This window comes from Pipistrellus hanaki (assembly GCF_964339955.1).
Source record: "Pipistrellus hanaki genome assembly, chromosome: 5".
NCBI classification, from domain to species: Eukaryota; Metazoa; Chordata; class Mammalia; order Chiroptera; family Vespertilionidae; genus Pipistrellus; species Pipistrellus hanaki.
In genome coordinates, this window is record NC_140507.1 from 59288774 (window position 1) to 59307837 (window position 19064).

General features: G+C 35.6%; 1 protein-coding gene across 1 annotated transcript in view; it reads right to left on the reverse strand.

Moving 5' to 3' along the window:
- GLRB (glycine receptor beta) overlaps positions 1-19064 on the reverse strand; it is a 54448-nt gene that overhangs the window by 25817 nt on the left and 9567 nt on the right. The window contains exons 3-4 of the mRNA XM_084884337.1: positions 12508-12614; positions 10773-10840 (exon numbers count right to left, since the gene is read on the reverse strand). Of these exons, the coding sequence (XP_084740463.1) occupies positions 10773-10840; positions 12508-12614 (175 nt within the window). The remainder of the gene's footprint in view (positions 1-10772; positions 10841-12507; positions 12615-19064) is intronic.

Sequence of the window (19064 nt, forward strand, 5' to 3'; positions counted from 1 at the left end):
ATCAGTGGCTGAGTGTTGACCAACCAGGAGGTCATGGTTTGTTTCCTGGTCAGGGAACATGCAGGTTGTGGGCTCAATCCCCAGCAGGGGACATGCAGGAGGCAGCCAATCAATAATTTCCTCTTTCCCTCACTGGTTTGGCTCAGTAGAAAGAGTGTCACCCTGTGGACTGAAAGGTCCCAAGTTCGATTTCCATCAAGGGCATGTACCTTGGTTGTGGGCACATCCCCAGTTAGGTGTGCAGGAGGCAGCTGATCAATGTTTCTTTCCCATCGATGTTTCTAACTCTCTATCCCTCTCCCTTCCTCTCTGTAAAAAATCAATAAAATATATTAAAAAATAATTTCCTCTTATCATTGATGTTTCTATCGCTTTCTCCCTCTGAAATCAATAAAAACATAAAATTTAAAAAGGCAATATTATAGAGAATTAACATGTGAATAGAGGACAAAGTTTCAAGCCTAAATAATGGGAGATAATAATAATGTAACACAGGACTTTTATAAGGTGTCAATGAGATATAATCTATAGAGTCTTTATTAAGCAATAAACACATGTATTTCTTCTTATTATGATGTATTCTTTATTTTGTTCTTATTCTTTTTTAAAGTTGGTAATAGTGATAAAAATGCTGTGCTTCAGAAAAAAATCTTCATATAGTATACTCTTTTGGTTTGCTCTGGGCTATGCAAATTTGCCTATAGTTATTCCTAACAGTTATCTACTCCTAGGTCACAATTCTTTTTTAAAAAAATATATATTTTATTGCTTTTACACAGAGAGGAATTGAGAGGGACAGTTAGAAATGTCGATGAGAGAGAAACATTGATCAGCTGCCTCTTACACACCCCCCACTGGGGTTGTGCCCGCAACCAAGGTACATGCCCTTGACCGGAATCGAACCCGGGACCTTTCAGTCCGCAGGCTGATGCTCTATCCACTGAGCCAAACCAGTCCCGGCCTAGGTCACAATTCTTAAAACAGTTCTAAAGTATTGTTTTTGAGCATCTCCTGAATTATTCTTGCTTTCAGCACACTAGTGTAAACTGAATATACCATGTAAGCTCTGAGTCCCTACTGTAATCCTTTAAGAAATTTATCTTTTATAACTCCAGAATTATATTTCAGTGAGCATCACTTAAAAATTGGTAATTGCTTACTTTGCTGTGTCATTTTTGATCATTATGTCTCACTATCTATATATATATAAAAAGCCAGCGACTGTAACGCCATAACAACTGGAATGAACAGTTGCTATGATGCTCATTGCAGCCAGCGAACTGGCCTTATTGGGAGTAGGGCCAGTTGTCCAACCTCCTGTGGCCCCTCCCCCATCTGGCCACACCCTGATTGCCCCCCTACCACAATAGGGGGTAGGGCTGGTCAATCTCCTACAGCCCTTCTCCCTGGCCCTTGATCAGCCCCTCCATCCCATTTGGGGGTGAGGCCAGCTGGCCCACCACCCACAGCCCTTCCTCACGGCTGGCCCCACCCCTAATCAGCCCCCACCATCCTGATCCACCCAAAGCCCCTCCCCCTAGCCAGCTCCTCCCCCAATCGTCTCCCCCACACCGATCAGGGTAGAGCTGCTGGCCAATGTCCCCAACTGGGGCCGGTCCAGCAGGACCCCACCCATGCATGAATTCTTGCATTGGGCCTCTAGTTGCATTATAAAAATGACTCAAAGATGCTTTTCTACTAGGAGTGCAGGTATACACTATTATGATTCAATACAAGTTGCAGCAAGCTTAGATATCTTTTAAGAATGTTTTAAAATTTTACAATTAAAGTAATAGTTTGCATTAAATTCTCATTAAAATACAAAAGCTGATTAGTTAGCATACTTTGGTTAATGTTTTATGAGCATTTCTAAATGACTGGTAGTTATTTGCATTTCAAATGCCTCTATATTAAGATAACTATCTTTGAAACCTATTTATTTTCATTTTCAATTACTCAATCACAATAATTATAGCTCTATTGTTTATTCTGCAATGAACAAATTCCCATCAGAGACTCCTTTTATCAATGCAAAATTACTTAATTGTTTTCAGAGAACTTGGTGACAAATACTTCTCATTGTTGACTCCAAACCACAAACTATTAGTCATTATCTGAAAAATGGATGGTCTCCAAAATGTTCAGTATCAATTAACAGCCAAATGAAACTATTTCTTCAAGGCAATATGACATTTCACAACAAGACATTAAAACTGATTTAGTTTCATTAACGGTATGTTAACATTAAAAACAGCTTATCTGTATTTTATATTGTTCTCTCTACTTGTCATTTTTACCTAACTTTCACATAGGCAGCCTTTAACTCATTTGTTTCCTTTATATTCTGATTTAAAAAACAAATCATTCAAAGAAATAAAGGAAACCAATTCTCACATTATAATTATAGTTCTGTCAACAGAATTGTAATAAGCCTGGTTGCAAAAGGATTTAAATGTTGTCCTTAGTGAGGTTAGAAGTTTCATATAAGAACTGCATAATAACAAATTGCCGGTAAAAATTTCTAGGTTATATTTTTAGCAATTGTTTCTCAATATGCAATTTTAACATGTGTAATTAAATATTATTTAATAATACCTTATGAATATTTAAATGTTATAGACCTCTGCTAATATTCCATTTTTGTTAGAAGTGCCTGCTAGGGGAATGAAACATTAAACTATACATTGCATGAGAGTAGCAGTCTTCTTAATTGTCTATTTAGAAAGTGTCAAACATACTTCTATTAAATGCAGGAATAAAGAGATGACTTTTATGGTATTTTGATGGTTAGGCTATTTCTCTAGTATTAGTCACACCATTAATTTAATTTTTCCTATATTAACTGATAACAGTAATAAATTACTGGAAGGAGAAAATAAAAGTTGGATATTTCTCATTTTTCCTTATTGCCTAATACAATAAATACTCTTATGATATTTAATTACCAATACTTCTGAAATAATAAAGTTGGAAGAAAAAAGGTAAAAAAGGAAGGTATGCACAACAAGTTAAGTTATTCTTTGTTTTAAGGCAGACGCATTAAAAAAATAACTTTGACAAAGAAAAGAGACAGACATATAGTATATTTTTAACTATTAAAAACACAGCTTCTCTCAAATTGTCCTTATTATGATTTACTGTAAAGAGTGAGAATTTTCAGTAATCACTGAATAACAAAAAGCCAATGGTTATTTTGGCATTTCCATATATTGAAAAAGTTATATATGTAATCAGATAACCCTCCAGCAGCATTTGGGAGGAAGTTATAGGTAATCAGATAATCTTCCAATAGACTTTGGGAGAAAAAAAATTAACAATTAACAAGTTCATCAGCATGCATATGAATTTCCTATTGCTTCTGTGGCCAAGTTACCAAAAAACTGAGTGGCTTAAAAACAAAACAAAACACACACACACTCACACACACACACACACACACACACACACACACATTATTATCTTACAGTTCAGAACATCAAACTCAGTTTTACTGGGCTAAAGGCAAGGCATTCTTAGGCTGGTTCCTTCTGGAGGCTCTGAGGGGAAAGTCCACTTCTTTGCTTTTCTCGGCTTCTCCAGGCCTCCAGCATTCCTACACTTGTGACTGCTAACTCATATCATCCAAACTCATCCTGTCTGCATTGAAGCCATTATTCCCTATCATAAGGTCCCTTGTGATTATATGAGGCGTCCATCTCAAGATCCTTAATTATATCACATGCAAATGTATTTCTTATTGTATAAAACAACATCACAAGTTCCAAAAATTGGTACTCAGACCATTACTTAGCCTACCACAGAGCATAAACCCTAAAGATGAATGGCATGAGAAAAAACAAATATTAAAACATTTTAAGGGTTATGTATTTATGATTCAAAATAGAAAAAACAACAACACACAATTGGAACAAATATAGAATGGAGCAAAAATAGTTTTACAATTGTTTTTATGAAAAAATAACACAATAATTACTAAATAATGATAAAAGAATAAACTATAAACCAAATCTTGCTCTACCCTGTATATATATTATTATTCTATAATAAATGAAATAATGCTGGAAAGTTAAAAACAAAAGCAATAAAATACAAAGAATAATAAACCCAAGACAAGTTTTAAGGAAATAAATTTAAATCTCTATAAAGAATAAAATATAGAAAGTAAAATTGTTTTAAAAATACCAAAGATGAGTAATAACCAAGGTCTAGAATAAAGCTTTTTTTTTTAGCTGATTCCAAATATGATCATTCTTTCTTGACAGGCACAACTGTGCAGCTCAAAAAGAGTTGGATCTATTATTAAAACAAGCAAAAAAGTAATGTGGCAGAAAGGCACAAAAAGTCTGACAGGATCATGAATTGTAGTGCAATAATAATTGAGTATAATTGCAAAGCATGCCTAGACCAAAGAAAGGAAATGGATTATATAAACAAACTTTTATTTCCATGCAAAGAGCTCTTATTATGCCCAGTGAGGTAAAGGGCCTATGTATAGATTATTACAATGAACCGAAATACCCAATTTTCCCCCAAGTGCAATAGTTCACATTTTCAATTAGGAAAAAACCCTGCTGATTTAAGCCAAATGTCAGAATTGAATGAAAAAACCAACAGATATAAACATTACTGGAGAGCAGATGCCACCTAGCCTCTAACAAACCATTCTTTTAATTTTTTTATTGAATTTTCTAGAAGCCTGGTGCAGTAATCTGTGCATGGGTGGGGTCCCTCAGGGTGGCCTGCTTGGATAGGCCCCAGCTTGTGCCCCCAACCCCACAGCCCCACAGCCCCACCTGGCACCCTGCTTTGGCCAGGTGCCACCCCATCTCTGGTTCTACAACCCCACCTGTGGGGCGATTGACTGGGGCCAGGCCGTGGCCCAACTCCCTCAGAACCTGGGAGCTGGGTGGCGGCTCCACTCCTGCTGCCAATACTGGTTGCCATCTGCAGGGTGATTGGGCCCCGCTCGCACCTGCTTTGGTCTGGCACTGCCTGCTCACCTATTCCACCATCTTGCTGCAGTGCTGCTCTTGTTGGGCCCATTGGGGCTGGCAGCACTTCCCCTGCTGCTAGCGCCATGTCACCAATGCCCACCATATTCCACACTGCCCCTTGGTGGTCAGCACATGTCATAGTGAGCAATCGAACTCTAGGTCTCCTAGTCGAAGGACTGCCCGAGGGGACAATTTGCATATTAGGCTTTTATTATATAGGATTGGGGTGACATTGGCTAATAAAACCATACAGATTTCAAGTGCACCACTCTATAATGTATCCTCTGCATACTGCATCATATGCTAATTACCTCTTTCTGCAGTCATTTATCCCCACTTTGTGCTCTTCCATCTCCCTTACCCCACTTTCCCTCTGGCAATCACCACACTGATGTATGTGTTTGTTTTGTCGTGTTTAAAATATATTTTTATTGACTTCAGCGAGGAAGGGAGAAGGAGAGAGATAGAAACATCAATGATGAGAGAGTATCACTTGATTAGCTGCCTCTTGTACACCCCCCACTGGAGATTGAGCCCACATCCTGGGCGTGTGCCCTGATTGGGAATCGAACCATGACATCTTGGTTCATAGATCGACACTTGACCACTGAACCACACTAGCTATGTCTGGTTTGTTTGTTTGTTTGCTTGCTTAATCACTTCACCTTTCACACCCTGGTCCACAGCTGTCAGTCTGTTCTATGTATCTATACTAGTATGTCTGTTTCTATTCTGTTGTTAGTTTATTTTCTTCATTAGATGCCACATATAAGTAAAATCATAACTAGTATTTGTCTTTCTCTGACTGGCTTATTTCACTTGGCATAATATTCTCCAGGTCCATCCATGCTGTTGCAAAGGGTCTTAGAGATGTGGGGAATATGGAGAGCTTGATAAAATGTATAAACTTTCAGTTATAAAATAAATAAGATCTGAATATGACATGGTAACTACAATTGATAACACTGTATTGTATAATTAAAATTTGCTGAGAAAGTTAAAATTTGCTGAGAGAGAAGAACTTAATGGCCTCACATGTATGATGGATGTGTTGATATGATGGGAGGAGGAATCATTTCACAATTTAGATGTACATTAAATCATCATGTACACTTTAAATATTTTATTTAACTATACATCAAAAACTAAAAATAAAGAAAGAAAAAGAAGAAAGTAAGCTCATCCCAGGTAATTGGAAGAAAGTGAATATCCTCTAATAATATAACTTCTCCATTTATTTATAACCTTTTAGTTACCCTCTTAAGCCATCTCTATTGATAAGTGTTTGTAGCAGGTAATGATGAATTTTTATCTTAGGTTCATTTTTTTCTCCTTAGAAGATATCTTAATGATAACTAGGAAGAACTGGTTGCTATGATGCGCAATGACCACCAGGGGGCACTCAACACTGGAGCTGCCCTCTGGTGGTCAGTGTACTCCCACAGGGGGCGCGCTGCTCTGCCACAAGCCTTTCTGACCACTGGAGAGAGCAGCAGCCCTACTCTGCAGCAGTGTTAAGGATGTCCAACTGTGGCTAAGGCCTGGGGGGAGTGGGCCATGCCACAGTCAGACATCCCCCAAGGGCTCCTGGACTGCGAAAGGGCCTCTAGTATCTATATAATAGGTTATGCCTTTCCTAACTATTAAGCAACAAATGTCAGACCATTTGCTTTTTAAAAGATTGAGCAAATCTATAAAATATGACAGCCTCAAAAACATCTCTATAGGCCAGCTGGTGTGGCTCAGTGATTAAGTATGGACTTATGAACCAGGAAGTCACGATTCAATTCCAGGTCAGGGCTCATGTCCAGGTTTCCGGCTCTATCCCCAGTGTGTGGTGTGCAGGAGGTAGCCAATCAATTCTTCTAAGTGCTTATTGAAGTTTCTCTCTCTCTCTTTCTTTCTCTCTCTCTCTCCCACTTCCTTTCTGAAATCGATAAAAATATACTTAAAAAAAGACATCTCTATATAACACTGTTTTTTTGTAGGGATGTCTGAAATAGACATTGCTAAAAGCAAAAAATAATTATGGTAAAATAAATCTACTTGATGAGGATGGTTCTCATTCTGAACCTTTAGTCTACACAACATAAATTGAAAGGCAGATTGGTTTTCATCTAGATTATTTTAGCAAAAGAAATAACAAAAACAAATAATTTTGTTCCCTAGATAAAGGTCTCTAAAATTTCCAAAATTAACATTATAATATAATAACATTATTTGGTCTGATATTTAACCAAACAAATGTTCTACATGGAGCTATTGTTTAAAATTTTTTTCTGTCAATTGTTTTATCGCTACATAAATTCACTCGGTGCTAGGCAAATAGCAGAATTTATTTATCCGACTATTCAATCAACATTAGCTAGTACAAGATATTTTATCTATGTGTTTACTATTTATTGACTATTGTCATCTGTATCTTATGGAAAATGAAGTAGAATGCATTATTTCTGACTTTAAGAGCTTTGTAGTCCAGTAGAGAATAAAAAGAATACACACACAAAAAGAAGCTATCAGATTTCACTAACAAATAAATACTAGAAATGAAAGACTTGGATTGAAAAGAGGGCACAAAGTGAGTCAGAGTAGCTATAAAAGACTCTAATTAGAAGATAGATGGAGATCAGGGTTAAATAGCAGCAACAAAGACTCCATAGGAGAATTGCTTGAATCTGGTCCCAGCAATAAATACTTTGGGCTAGCTACTGTGATGAGTCTATGCAAGGGACAAAATTAGATATCTTAGAAATTATGAAATATTATTAGTTATAATATTACTATAAAAATATAATATTATTATTTTAATCCTCAAGTGATCTGTAAAAAAAAGTCCCTTTTCTAACATTCTTTTCTCCTAGATGTTTTCAACTTGATAGAATCAAATAACTGCTGATACAGCCTAGAGAAGTCTAGGTGTCTTATATTTGGAAGGCACATAATACCTATTAAATAACAGATACATTAATGATATGTATTAATCTCGTTGTTGGCAAACTGAGGCTCACGAGCCACATGCGGTTCTTTGGCCCCTTGAGTTTGGCTCTTCCACAAAATACTATGGCCTAGGCAAGTCTATTTTGAAGAATTGGCGTTAGAAGAAGTTTAAGTTTAAAAAATTTGGCTTTCAAAAGAAATCTCAGTCATACTGTTGATATTTGGCTCTGTTGACTAATGAGTTTGCTGACCACTGTACTAATCTATGACACGTTTAGCCTTTATGCAAATGAGAAAAAACATCCTTGCATTAGTTGTCCTCAAGTGCAAAACAGAGTTGGGGATGTTTTCTGCCAGCTGTAACATCTTGATAGTGGTGTTTTAGAGTGAGTGTAATGGGGCCATCTATTGATGTGTCTGTCTGTTTGCCCAGTAGGTGACTTGCACTGACCACCAGGGGCAGACACTCAATGTAGGAGCTGCCATGACGTGCATTGGCCATTTAAAAATAAACGCCACCGCAGACTTTGTGCCCACAAAGCAACACTTGGCTTCCCCTAAGTGGGACACAGGCCCCACCACCACCCTGGAGCAATAGCCCACCAAACCACAGCAACACTGCTGAGACCCCATGGCACAAAATGCAGAACACAGCCCAGCTCAGCCCAGAAACGGTCACTGTGAGCACCAGGTAGTGATGCCACGTAGCAGTGCCCAGCTTCCTTTTCCTGGCAACTAGCCTCCTTGCAGTTTCTTCAGCCCAGGAACACAATTTGCTTTATATCCAGGTGCAAACATTTTACACTTTAACCAAATGTCTGTGAAGCATTTTCCCATGCCTCATATGATTTGATCCTCACAGAAGTCCTGGAGTAGAATCCTATTTTCTTTTCATTAGCCAGAAAACAGAGGTTTAGAAAGTTTAGAAACTCGACCCTACTGAAAAGAAGTAAAAAATGGTGGACCTTGAAAATGACTTCAGGTTTTCTCACTGCACAGAATATAGTCAAACACTGCTGCAGTTAAATATTTTATCCTTTGTTCTCCATGTGTAACCTACAATAATAATCTGCTTCATGTTGTTATTTACTGCTGTGTTTCTGACAATTACCTGAAAGAGAAGTTGGGGTGCTTTCCTGGGCTGGAAAAAGTTTAGCTACATCAGAAGGCAGGTCTAATTAAGCAAGTTTATTCTACATAGAGAAAAGGCAAAGTTGACTCATGCATGCATGATACATATAAAGCTCACGCTGGTGCCACATGCATGTGTATCAATCTGTCATTGTTGATCATGAATTTGGTTGACACTTCTATTATAGAGAAAGGGAGAATAACAATATTAAAATATTTCTAATTCATTTCCTTTTAATGTGCACAAATTCGTGCACTAGGACACAAGTGAAAAATATTGTAAAACTGAACAGAGAAGGGTATGGAGACCAAATAGCTCCCCTTAAGAAGTTTCCCTGTGAGAAAAATGACAGCTCTTGCTCTTGAAGAGTGAAGTGCTTTGATAGACTAAATGTATGTTGAATTAATGAGTGCTATACTTGTCTCCTGAGTGATGTGTGGTAGTGTACATTATATTTCAAAGCTGTCGTCTACTGATCTGTACTGTATGTCTATGTCATTTAGGTGAACTAAAAAGTCACTGAAAGTCAATTTTGAACTCTATTCCAAAATTGTCTTTTAAATACTTCTCTAAAAATATTTACACAATGTCTAAGAAAATCAATTATTCAGAGGCTAAATACATGCTTCTATAAAAAAGAATACATGGCATTCTCATCACAATTAGAGATAAAAATAGGCATTGTAATGTAAATGCAATATACAATTCCTTTTGAAACACACCAAGCTGCTACTAGGAATAAAGGAACAGTTTCAAATTATTCATTCTCTAATCTGAGATATTCCCTGAGTAATTACACTGTGCTGTAACCATTATTATTAGGCTTTTAATCCACACCTTATATTATGAATTCAGAAAAATTTAAGTATCTCAACACACACACACACACACACACACACACACACACAAACTTGGGCCTTCTTTCTCCAACCTGAAGTATAATTTTAGCATGTAGTTTTTCAAAAAAGCACAAATCTATATTCTAAAACATCAAAAAGCACGCAAACTTTATTGAATATGTTTAGAGAAGCTGAGGGCTAATCACATCATACATCACTCAGGAAATCTAATCTTATTGAATAGCTGTCTTTGTCTCTAAAGTTTAATTCATCAGGAATAGTAGCTAATCCCCGATATCTTTCTTTCTTGTTCCTTAAGACAGGATCCTGCCTCTCCCTCCTTCCCACTCATCTCCCTCTTTGCCAGGTGACAGTCTTTTCAGGGAGCTCCATGGCCATATTTGCTTTTTATAATTTTCTGTTCCACACATCACAAAATTAGCACAACAGAGAGAACAGAGATTTTCCCCAAGAAACTGGAAGGAAAAAAAAAAAAAAAACCTGTCAACAATCAAATATTTTTGAATGCTCATACATCTTTGAATATTGGGGGGAAATGTTATCTCATGGTATTAATTGCATAAATCCTTTTTCTCCCATGTAGTATCCAATTAATTGTTCAGAGTGAGTATGGTAATTTTTCCAAGTCTATGCTTTTTAATGTAGTATTAAGGCTAAATTTGAATTGCAAAGTATCATAGATACTGAAATCACTAACTTAACAAAACCTTGGAACTGGATTACTTTATACCAGGAGAAAGTATGCATTTTTCCTCAGGGTTACTCAATATTTTTCAGTTTTAATATTACTTTCACTATGCTCTAGTTTAAATTTTGATAATTAAAAAGTTAAATTAACTGTACTATTACCATTGTTGTCTCTTGAATGGATCCAAAACTGTTGATAAAAATGTTTACTACTACATCAACAGGAATACCTGTAAATAAAATTAAACATATATTTAGTAGCTGTAAAAAAACTTGGTCAGAATCTACATATTTCATAGTCTATGCATTTTCTTTTATATTTTTCCTAACTCACATATGATGTAAATTATAAATTAGCGTTCTCAGTATACCATGTTTACAATTACTACTAACTTATTTTTCTAAATAGGGATCATAACACAAATAAAAAATGAGTTAAGTTGTATTTTATAATGTTATTTTTTTTCAGAGATAGTTACCTATTAAATTGTAGAGACTCTGAGAAAATACATTTATTTACCTTTCAAAATTTTCTAAATTTGGTTGATGCATTTACTTAAGAAAATGTAAATCATCCTTTACAAATCATCATTTAAAAATATTGTTTCCTCTTTTAAAATGTGTATAATCATTAGAAGTTCTTACTTGCATTGGTAAGTAATATTCAGTAGATTTCACTTACATATATACATACTATCCTTTTCTTTCTAATTCATGCAATTGCAAAATTAATCAGACATATAAGAGTCATTATAAAGATTTTTGCCTGACCTTTTAGAAAGTAATTTGAAAGTTCATGGAGTGAGAACTAAGGTATAATGTTGCAAATTTCTTTCTTGCTTTCTTTTTTCCTTACTCGTTGTGGGCTGCTGGTTGGGCTAACAAAGGGAAAATGTGAATTTAGCCTTTCAGCCACATAACCACTGGCTGATGGAAAACAGGTGGTGAATCAATATATGCTAGGCATGTGACAATCCAGGCCATGGCTGTTGTTGAAAGTAACTGAATAGGTTCTGGTAATGAACAAAAAACCCTGTTTTTACAACATAGTTGTATAACTTCAGTTGACTAGAAGCAGCTGCAGACTTTTTTTTTTTCCTGTGAAGGAAAAAAAAAATCAAGCTTTATACTGTTAATCTGATCTACATTAATACCTCTTCTTAGGATTATAGTTTTTGAGAGGAGATTTTTTTTTTTCATATTGCTTTCCTAACTCATCAAGAGAACAAACAAGTAAAAATTAAAGCAAGAAAAAGAAAAGAAAAAAAGTTTGCTCCCTTATATAGTCTTCTCATGACTTTCATAGCAAGTAGGGATTTTGTTCTTGGCAGGTGTGATAAAGAGTAGTATTTTGTTGGAATAAAATCAATCCATGTTGTAGAAAACAGTCTTTTAAGTACTTCAGAGGCTAAATACATGCTTCACTATTATTCACACATGTGGCCATCTCTTTTCCCCCTCTTTTTTCAGCAAAAGAGCAGAAGAAAAAAATGTTTTATCAGTATGAAAGGCTAGAAAATGTAAAAAAAAATAATAGAAATAGAAATCAGAACTTTTCTCTATTTCTCATGAGTATATGGCCACTTTCCTACAAACTATAACTTTGATGCCTGTGAATGAAAGCCAGTTCTGCAACCAGAGCCTAAATTTTGAATCATAAGGTTAAGAATACTAAGTACTTAAAAACCCATTACAGAGGCTAGCCTGTTAATTCACAATATACCTTTTTATACAAACTGGGGAGCATATAAAACTATTAGATTATTATTTTGCCTATTTTCGAACATGCATACCAATTTGCAATCTTGTTTTTAACATCACAGCTAAATTATTTCATACTATAAAATTAATTTTTAAATTACAAAGAAGTAGATATTTGAGGGGGGGGAAAACAAACCTTTGAAATTTGGTCTTATCCTGGGATCATAACTGACTAGTAGCCTATTCAAGATATTGCTAGTGGAGTTGGCAGGGACTCGGGCAAGGTCCTCTGGTGACTGCTGGCTGTAAGAGAAAAGAACAAAACGAAATCCTGATAAGTATTTAGAAACGGCAATCAAGAGGAAGGGGTAATTTTCAGTGAAGAAAAGACTTGGCTTCTTGAGACAAATCTACAATTACGGCCTGGAGTTTCCAAAGAGAAGTTAAATGAAAAGTAGTAGACATTGTCAGTAGGCTGAAATATATGTGCCATGAGAAATAAAACCAATAATAAAGGACTTTAGGCATGATTTTTACCAAATGAGTGAAACACTGTCCTAAATACTCCAACTTTCTTTTAAGTAAAATTAAGCAGACATCTTACTTGTCCTGAAGCAAGCCTCAATCAAAATCTAGATGAGCACCAAGGGAGTGCAGACAATGAGATAACAGCAAAAGATGTGTCTTTTTTTTTGTTTGTTTGTTTGTTTTTAATAATGTAGTACAATATTAACGTTCTGCATGCACAAGCAAGGGAGTATGTGGATACCATAAGAGGGCCACAAAGATAATCTAAGAATTTTAAAAAATCATGCTGATATTTATGAAATGATGTTTTCCAAGAAATACACAATAATGTTCTCCAGTTAAATATGTTGGAAGAGGGTGTGAAAATAAATATACTGCTAAAGGAAGCCGCATTTAAAATGGAGTTTAAAAGCCCTGAAGGGGGAGCTCTCATGCAAGTACCACTTCTTGCAGCCAAAAAAACCAGCAAGAAGGGAGGACCTTTTCCACTTCGGGTTCTATCTTCTGCTTTTATAAAAAGGAAGATCTCCTTGCCCCAGCAGCAGCACATTAACCACCCCTTGCAGATCTATGAAAAACCACCAGCACCTTGAACTCTTGCTTTCCCATGAACAACCCTCCCCAATTTCCTCCTAAAACCTAATAAGAGCTAACATTCCCTTTGTCTCTTTGTACTTGCCTACGGTTCGCCTGTCCCAAATTGCAACTTTCTGCTATTCCCAAATACACTCAACTGCCAATAAAACAACTGGCTGTTTTTATTTTTGAAGATGACAGTCCATCCTCCATTATCAGATCAGTTAAACAGGGAAAATACAGAGCTACAAGACACAACTATCTCTTTCTATTTTATGTGTTTACTGTCAATGATTAAAAAGAGGAAAATACTGCCATATGTTTCTCTTTGAATTAACTTTGAACAATGAATCTTGATTAAATTGGTAGTTGCTTGACAATAATTTAAACACACACACACACTGACAATACTTTAAAAACACACACACATTGGAAACGAATGGAAAATGTTCAGTTATTATTTGTTTGGGTTTGTTTTAACACCCATGAACTCTTATCATATAATCATTTTCCCAATACAAAAAAAATCCATGAGAATCGCAAGGAAAATTAAAATTATATTTGGAGCATCTAGCACTGTCCATTCATTATTGATATGGTAAAATGTCAATTTCATAAATGATATTCATTTATATGAATCAAACTTGGATGTATTGGCCAGGGATTTGTTTTGAAATCCCAGCTCTTATCTATCAGGCAATTCTGTTCTGAGTCAATTATCATTACAGTCTGCTGCTAAGATTCAACCACTAGAGGTAAGATGTGATCAATATTAAAAAATTTATGAAAAATCTAACAATAATACAAATTGACAAACCTTTTCCAAGTAGCTATCAGACAGAGTCCAAAATATTTTTAAAAAGTGAAAATCAAATTAGTTAAATCTCTCCAAATTGCAGGAGATTATAAAATACTTTAAAATTGTTTCTCATGGTCTTATTAGATCAAAGTTGCAGAGAATTGGAACTGGTAATAAGATTTCATTTCATTGCAGGTGAAATTGTAACCTCTTTATAGCCAACTGTCACCCCTTATCAAAGAAAACTCTAAAGAGAAGGAAGGCATGGGATATTAGGATGCAAATTAGTGTTCAAACTCACAAGATTTCTATTCATAAGATGAGAAGATAATTGATCAATTACAAAATACACATATTGGTTCAATTAAATAGTGCTATTATTGTGCCTCTTGATATAAAATCTTTCTTATCTTTCTTCTAAACAATGAAATGACTAGACAGCATAAAGACAATTAACACTAGTTTTTGTAGTATAGAACTTTCCAGCCTGATTTTTTTTCTTCCAGCTGTGAAAACTGGCAGAATATGCCACCCTACAATAAACCCCTTTGTCATAAGGATTATTTTGAGCTAAAGATACTTGGAAAACAGCAAATGAAGTGAGAGGCCTTCTCTGAACTCTCCTTATATGCCAATAAACAGACCTTCCAAAATGAATTAAGTAATCATAGACCCCCCCACCAAAAAAAAATTTCAACTAGGAAAGACTGACTTTTATCACAGCGGGGGAGAGAAGTGGACAGCACACCAGACAAACTTTGTAATAAAGTATCATACTTTTCTATTTTTTTAAAATAGCCAGTTCATCTTTCCTAGAGATCATTTATTCTCCCTTAAGTGGACTGCATTGCCCACGTGTCCCCCCCCCCCCCCCCCCCCCTGTTAAGATGATATATAAGCCAGTCGGCGGCATAGCTCAGTGGTTGAGCACTGACCTATGAACCAGAAAGACATGGCTCAATTCCCAGTCAGGGATATGCATGGATTGTGGGTTTGATCCCCAGTGTGGGGCATGCAGGAGGCAGCTGATCAATGATACTCTCTCATCATTGATGTTTCTATCTCTCTCTCCCTCTTCCTACTTTTCTGAAATCAATAAAAATATATTTAAAAAATAAAAATATATTTTTTAAAAAAAGATTATATATAAACTCTCAAATCTCACTATTTTGGGGGGTATTCACTTTTGTTGTTGTTGTAATGTCCTTGTGCATATAATAGTAAAAATTAAGTTTGAATACCTTTTCTTTTCCTAATCTGCCTATTTACAATTTACTTAATAGACCCAACTATAAACTGTAAGCTGTGTCAATCAAACTCATTTTCTAGCTATTCTAATTCACTAGCAAATTTTGTCCTTCCTTTATTCACTGGCTCAGAATAAATTCCCCTTCCTGGAATATTGTAATTTCAACCTCTTACTGTATTAATCTAAAGCCAAACCATTTTTCAAGATTGACTTTCTAAAATCTTGCATCAATCATCTCACCTTACTCTAATGAGGACAAACTGATAAATATGCATTGCCAATTAATTTGTAGTTATTGATTTTAGCGTGTGAGGAAGGGAAAGGGATAGAGAGAAAGAAACATCCATCAGCTGTCTCCCTTACACTCCCTACCGGGGATCGAGCCTGCAACCCAGGCATGTGCCCAGACCAGGAATCCAATCAGGAACTTCCTGGTTCATGGGTCAGTGCTCAACCACTGAGCTACACCAGCCAGGCTATAGTTTTTCTTAACTACATGTATTATATATTACCAATGAGACAACACAGAGAGTATAATACTTGAGGAAATAATGGCTTCTGCATTTTTATAATAACCCTGTACAGCTTATATCGTATCAAATATACATTGGGTTCAAGTCCTTTACATCTGCCAGGTCTGTAACTAGACTTTAGACTCAAGATAGCTGCATGTGCTGTAGCAGTAGCAGTTACACTCATCATTTCCAGATGAGGAAGAGCGTTTATTCTTGTGGTGTCCTCATGTCCTCTTAGAAGACTCTTTTTTTTTTTCTTTTTTTTTTTTTCTTTCTCTCTCAGAAAACTTCTAGCATTGAACATTGCTGAACCAATCACTGGCCATGAGGAAGAAACAATCATAATTGGCTCGGGTTATAGTCTGGTATGAAATAGATATTGGAAAATCAACCATCTTGTCCATTACACTCTTGTATCTAATCCCTACTAATTGCTTAAATAAGAGATATATTAGCCACACAGAGAACCATTTATTTAGTGAAGTGAAAGAGAAAAGCCAGATTCATAGGAAAGTGAGTGGTAGGTGAGTAAATGAAGCAATAGAGTATATGGTAATACTAGTACGTGGAAATGAAGACATAGTAAAATTAAGACAGTTTTCTAAAGTGGTAGAGTCAAGAATGAAACCTGATAATCCAGATTTCTAGTTATTATTTGACAATAAGCCTGCCATCGTAGAAAAGAAATATTATCTATCTTCTTATTATCATTCATCCATATATTGTTTTATATTGCTTTATTTAGGACAATAATCTCTATTATATAAACCCTAAATTCTACTAGTCTTACTAGTTTTTAAAATTATTTAGTCCTGGAAAAAGTGTCACTCTTTTACCTAGCTATCTCCAAATGCTTGCATTTTTCTCCAAAGTGAATAACAACAACTAATGTTGCTCAGTGGTTGAGTGTCAACCTATGAACCAGGAGGTCAATGATTGATTCTTGGTCAGGGCATATGTCTGGATTGTGGGCTCAATCCCCAGTATGAGGTGTGCAGGAGGCAGCTAGTCAATGATTCTCTCTCCTCATTGATGTTTCTATCTCTCTTTTTTTTTTTTTCTCACTTTCCCTTCCTCTCTGAAATCAATAAAAATAAATTTTTAAATAATCTTATGTGTTAAAAATAAAAACTCAATGTTGGCTGACAAAAACAACCTCTTGAATTAAAAAAGGGAATACATCAAATATACTGTAGCCCATTTTATTCTTATTTCATCACTGTATTTTCATGTCTCTGATGCAAGTGCCCTGATAAAAATATTTAGTCAGTAGTTCACCCTTCTTTATATTATCATTTCAAAAACATTTTTAAATTTAAGTGAAATTCATGTAGTTTTATATTCATATGCATAAATTTAGGGGTTTTCATACCCTAAAAATTATATATTTTGCTTAGTCAATACTAAAATAACTTTAAAGTCATCTCTAAACATTAAAAAAACACACACATTTTTAGTGCCTAGATACCTATGCCACTTTCTTCCAAAGAGCTAAAACAATTTACATGTAGCATATTTCCCTCTATCTGTACTTGCCTATACATAACCTTATAATTTGGAAATGGAGCAGTACTATTTATACAAAATAAGCACAAATAAGAAGAGTTAAATGATTTTAACAAGGTCACACACTTAATGCCTTTCACTATTAGAGTCTTCACATTCTGAATCTCAATCTAATGTTTTATCCATCTGACTATGCGATTTTGTTTTATTTCAAGAAATCTATCAACAATTATGATATTATTGCAAAACAGGATTTATTTCATGAAAATGTGATATTAATTTAAGAAAATAACTTACTCTATTCAGGCAATGTGATCAAATGACTAGAAAAAATAATATTTTATATCAAAAGCTTTTTTTACAACCAGTCTTCTTTTGTTCACTTGCCTAAACTTGAACCAATGTCGTTACTAATATGCAAAGTTATGCAAGGAATGTATCAGGCTATATAGCTGTACGATGTAATGTTTTCCAGCACTAAAGGAAAAATCCAGAAATTTCTTTGCAAAGGGGGAAAGCTCAGTTTTCCATTAACTATAGGACATTCATATTTCTACATGACCCTTTAGTGACCACGCTAAGCAGTGCCATTTCAGATATGGCGTGAATGAGTATATTATCTTGATCTCATCCCTCAAACCAGGAATCTGAGCCCAAAGGGATTGCTTTGTTTTTCCAAGAGTTATAATTACCACAACAATGGGCAAAGATCTTTTCAGGCCTGAATTCAGTATGGCCTATGTCAGCATGCTTAAACTGGTCTTAAGGCCCTGCAAAGCTTTTGGCTGTACATGAACTAAATAAAAGCAGCATAAAGCAGCAAGGAGGAGCAAGGTTGTCAAATGTGTGGGTTGTATTATTCCTCCTCTTTACTCCAGGACAGGGTTCTTTACCTCCTTTTTAGGTTACAGACACAGCTGAGAATCTGATAAAAGCTATGTCCTTCCCTGGAAAAAAAAAAAAACCCACAAAAACAAAAACAAAACAAAACAAAAAAAAAACAGGCAAAGTTCGCAATGCTAAGTGTTCCCGGACCTGTGGACCATAAGCTAAGAAACAGCTCCTTCACGGAAACAAATGCTGGTATCCTCATCTAGGAGGTGATTAAAAAAAATAAAATCAGGTATCTTGTAGTGGCAGAAGTAAACTCGGGAGTGGGGAGGGGGGAACAGAAGAGAATATAGCAAAGGGACATAGAAGCCAACTGAAAGAGCTCCCAATGGCCAAATCTATAGTGCTTTGAACAATAAAGTAGTATTGGGTTATATTCTAAACTATAAAATAAAATCCAGGAACCCATATGGACATATGCTTCCCCAAAATACATATCCCTGTGCTAATTATGAGAAAAATATCAGACAAATCCCAACTGAGTGGCATTTTACAAAATACCTGACTAGTACACCCCACAGCTGTCATAATCATGAAAAACAAGAAAGTCAGAGAAACTTCACAGCTGAGAGGAGACTAAGCAGGCATAAAGACCAATATAATGTAATATCTTGAATGGGAATCTGGAACAGAAAAAGGACATATAAAGTGAAATATTTTATATACTCAGGCAAGAGACTAAGTCAACA